This window comes from Monopterus albus, unplaced genomic scaffold (assembly GCF_001952655.1).
Source record: "Monopterus albus unplaced genomic scaffold, M_albus_1.0 scaffold408.1, whole genome shotgun sequence".
In the NCBI taxonomy this organism is placed as follows: domain Eukaryota; kingdom Metazoa; phylum Chordata; class Actinopteri; order Synbranchiformes; family Synbranchidae; genus Monopterus; species Monopterus albus.
The window spans coordinates 237,057-241,721 of record NW_018128288.1 but is presented as its reverse complement, the minus strand read 5'-3'; the positions used below and the strand labels follow the sequence as shown (position 1 = coordinate 241,721).

Here is a 4,665-nt window from a genome sequence, read left to right as displayed (position 1 = left end):
CCAACATTAAGACTGACCCGCAACTGGAAGAAAAGTCCCTGAACAAGAGCAACTGTAACTGATCACTTCGTTGAGCTGTCTCAGCTACACCCCCCCTCCATGACCCTCTGCTGCCTACAGCCTCCTGTTGTTATTCCGGCTTCTCCACCCTGTGTTGTCAAAGTATGGCCTGTAAATCAGTCCTGCCTGCTGCCCTGCCAGGGTAAGAAGAAGAAGAAGAAGAACCAGCGACTGCCAGAGTGAAGAGGTGGCGTCTTTTCCACAGAGAGAGTGGGACAAAGAAAGAGCAACAACCAGGGTTAACATGGGTTTGGTTGTTTGACATGGAGAGGGTTAAAAGCAGCCAGAGGACTCAGACTGGATCCAGATGTGGCCTTCTTCCTTCTGGATGTGTTAGTATCTAAAGCTAACCTGTTTGTTTTGGTAGCATTAGCCAGCTAGCATGGTCAGGATTTTACCTTTGTGTTGAATTAATATGATTTTAATTTGGGAGGAACTGGAGCTTTGTGTAACGTCAGCTGTAACGAGAGCTTTTACTGGACTGGCACATTTACTGTTAGTCAGCTAATGCTAGCTTCAGAATGGAGGCTGCAGTTTGTCCCAGCCAGGCGTCAGTAGTTTACATAGCAGCTTGAGCAAACAGGACATGGTGAGAGGGACAAAGAGTGGATAGGAGGCTTGTTCTGAGTCTCACTAGACCCTCCAGGCTGAAAAGTCACTAGGCAGAGTAGCTTTAACTGTGATTAACTGGACATTTTTCATTTCTTTTCTAGTATGAGTTGGAAGTGTTTTTTGGCAGTAAATAAAACAAGTTTGCCCTGGAGCTGTTATACACAGTTCGGCACCACTTCCAAACAGCCCCGTCATATCACAATCATTAAAAGGGCCAACAGCCAGGGTAGAGGTGAAATGAAGGAGGCCAACAAACATTTCTCTGAAAACCATAACTGTCAACATTTTTGATACTAACTAGAAGTCAGAGGATCAGCTTAATCAGTAAGATTTATCCACTGGACCAGAGGAATGTCTGTGCAACAACGTCACGGCAATTCATTCTGTAGGTGTTGAGCAATTTCACTAAGTACCAACAGATTAACATTATAATAAAGGAATAAAGCTACTCACACATCCAGAGGTAGTACATGACCTTGACTGTCTTCTGAAACTCTACAGGAATGTCCACAGCAATGTCATGGTAGAAACAGGGGCTCACAGGGAACTTCTCTGGGAGTGGAGGCCAGTTGTTCTTCCTGCCTGAGAGGGGACAAAACAAGAGCAGCTTGTGACTACTACAGAGTTCATATTCTACTTGATGCTTTTTTGGGCTGATTATTAATAACCAAACATGTTATGGTTAAAAAATAAGATCAGGGATAAGGGAGAAATCTGTTTACTGCATGTAAATGTGTTTTACAGTAACCATGTTACTACAGTGCATGTACGGCATTGTCTCATTTCCTGTATAGATTCTTGTGTGCATGTTAATGTAGTCACAGAAGAAGTAGATCTTTAGACACGACACACTCGGTACACATGGCTAGCAGTGAGTTTGCCCAGGCTTTGTAGAAAAGCTCTGGAAATTTAAAGGAAATGTTTGGCATTTTGATAAATATGGTGAGAGATGAGGAGCTTAGCTTAGCATAAAGCAGTGATTTCACTCTGCTGGTTGCCTGGGAGCTTATGGTGACAAAAAGACAAGTGGAGGTCAGTGCACCCAGCCAAGAAATAATTACAGCCAGCCACTCCCTGTAAAACCACAGCCTACCATTTATACATTTCAGTCTAGTACACTTTAAACAAACAATACACATGTCGAGTAGTATAACTGGTAGGTGAATTTCTTTACCTTTAGACATAGCCAGAATGTTTCCGCCTTCTTCAACTATCTAGACTAAGCTAAGCTTCTTCTGGTTTCATTTTCAGCATACAGGCATGAAAGCGGTATTGACCTTCTCGCCTAACTCTTGGAAAGAGTTGAATTATTCCTTTAAATTAAGATACGTGTCAAGTGTGTGCAGTCATGAAACGTGTGCTGTCATGAAATATGTCCCGTGGTTTAACCAAATCGAGTTCTGGTCTCAACAGCAGAAAACGTTGTTTCCTGGTGAAACAGAACTGATGTGAGCTGTGTGTTGGCGCCTGGTGCTGACCCCCTGAGACGTTGAGTGACTGCATTTCCCTCTCCCGACGGTCCAGCTCTGCAGCCTTCCTCTCCAACTCCTCCTGACGCCTCAGCAGCTCGGCAGTCGCTTGCGTCTGCTCCTACATGTACAAAGGAAACATGTCAACACACCAGTAATACAAGAGAGTGTGCCAGACCGCTTGGCTGACTCCCAGCCCCCCCCCACCAGATCATCAGAAATTCTGTTTCTACTTTTGGAAAATATCCAATTCTCTCTACAGGTTCAGTCCCAGCAGGAGCAGAGACATCACAACAGCATGCTCCCAGCAGTCTGCCTACAAATGAGATGCACCAGCTCAAGTTATTTCCTCTGCTTGCCTGGATTTCTCTCTGACTCCCCCTTTCCAGCCACCTGGTGAGCTGCTCTCCTGCCCACAAACTCAGCATGAACCAGCTGTCATGTTAATACATTCACTATCTTCAGTGCACTGCCAGAATCTCTGCTGGTGATGCTGGACTAAACCATTAGAAATGTTATAGTCTACTTGCTTATATGGTGTAGAGCAGACACAATATCAGCATGTGTCTGTTAAACCTGTCATTTGTCAATGGAGCATAACGCTACAGAAAGAGCAGTAGTTTTTCTGGCTACATGAGGTCAGGCTGTGGGCAGTGATACCTGTGCCTGAGGCTGCGAGTAGGCTGGAGGCTCCTCTGTGGGTTTCATGATGGCGGGCTGCGTGTTGATGGTGGGTGCTGCAGTCTTGGGTGTCATACCCGCAGGCGTCTACAGTAGAAAACATATTTATTCAGGGATTTATCATATTTTTCATCAACAATGACGATTATATTCTCATGGTAACCGTCAGGAATGACATGGATCACCTTAGATTTAAAGAGATCCTCTGAATCCTGGGAATGTTTTCAGCAGATTGACATTTGATGTATAAAGCTACTGCCACTGAATGATCTGTAAAAGTACTCACAGGTTTGGCATCTGTGAAGGGATTGTACTCCTCCAGCCCTGGAGTAGCCGTCTGTCGAACCTGTGTAACTGATGGATCCTAAAAAAAAATAAACAGACCTCACTTTAAAAAGATAAACCCAGACTCTATTAGAAATGCTAAAAAAGGCAGCAAATTATTCAAATGTGATTAATAATACTGGCACAAGAACCAGTTTTGATGTCTCTTTTGTAAACAAGGACACCTGTGAAAATCTCTATGCTGAGAGAGAAATGCCCAGTGTGAATGTAAAACCCTTCGTTACTGTGCCAGATCAAGGCCAAACAGCCGTCTTTGTTCAACATGCAACAGGCCTATAATTCAATACTGGCAAAGACAGGATGATTCCAATAATTTTCATGGGAAGACACCTATAAATAGCCACGAGTTTCAGAGGGAAGGAAACGCTTCTGGCTGTTAAAGACAGAAATAAAAAAGGAGACTTTGTGTCTGCACAAAAACCACTAAAGCACTTTGCAGTGATTTGACCAGTCTTTATTTTATAAGAGAAACATATTCAAACAGCCTTGTTCCCAAACACTTTTAGTTTTACTATATTCACCATCATGCACAACTGAAAAAAATCAGCCCACTCACAGTACTCAGGGGCTGTACACATATTTCAGGTAACTGTACTTTATAGATTTAAGGGTATTTTACTTTTCAGTGCACATTTATTTTACAGCTACAAGGACATTTCAGATTTTATTTGATTAATAAACATTTTCTACATTTTCAAGTCTTTGAACAAATTCTACAACTATTAAAATGCCTCCAAGAGGGAAAAGAGCTAATAAATCAGAAGCGAACGAGGATGTTGAGGCAGAAGAGGATTATATTTCAGCGGCGCAAGTAACAGAGATGTTGAGTCAGCAGAAGCAGATGTACACCGCACTGTTGAGCCAACAACAAGACAACTTCAAAGGTTTTGTGCAACTACTTATGGAGACAAATAACAAGAGACTCGACGACATGACCAGAGAAATACAGGAGATAAAAACAAGTTTGCAGTTTACCCAGCGAGATGTGGATGTGATTAAAGCAGCCATGGGTGAACAGAAAATACAAACCAAGGAAACAAGGGATGATGTCTACAAAACTTGTGAGAGTCTAATAGCCATAACGAATAAAATGGAGCATTTGGAAGTACAGTCAAAGTGGAAAAAACCTGATCTTTGAGGGAATCAAGGAGTCAGCTGGAGAAAGCTGGACGGAAGCAGAATGTAAGGTGAAGGAAATATTAAAGAAGAAACTGCAAATTCATCAAGAAATTGAGATGGAGCGAGCTCACAGAGTCGGGAAACCTTCTGATCGGGGACCGAGGGCGGTGATGGTAAAGTTGATGAAAGAGAAAGATAAGGCACACATACTGCAACAAGCAAAGAAGCTTAAAGGATCTAATATTTATATAAATGAAGATTACACCGAGTCTGTGAGGAAGAGAAGAAGGGAGTTGATGCCGAAGTTAAGGGAGGCCAGGGCGAGGGGAGACATCGCGTTCCTCCGGTATGACCGACTAGTGACCCGTCCTCGGAACCA

The 4,665-nt window shown here is 43.1% G+C and overlaps 1 protein-coding gene across 1 annotated transcript in view; it reads right to left on the bottom strand.

Annotated features, from left to right (window-relative positions):
* Nucleotides 1-1,026: 1,026 nt before the first annotated feature.
* The window catches only part of LOC109951789 (secretory carrier-associated membrane protein 1-like), an 11,765-nt gene continuing 8,126 nt past the window's right edge, over nt 1,027-4,665 (bottom strand). Inside the window, exons 2-5 of the mRNA XM_020586472.1 lie at nt 3,109-3,186; nt 2,802-2,909; nt 2,151-2,262; nt 1,027-1,254 (exon numbers count right to left, since the gene is read on the bottom strand). Of these exons, the coding sequence (XP_020442128.1) occupies nt 1,118-1,254; nt 2,151-2,262; nt 2,802-2,909; nt 3,109-3,186 (435 nt within the window). The 3' untranslated portion in view covers nt 1,027-1,117. The remainder of the gene's footprint in view (nt 1,255-2,150; nt 2,263-2,801; nt 2,910-3,108; nt 3,187-4,665) is intronic.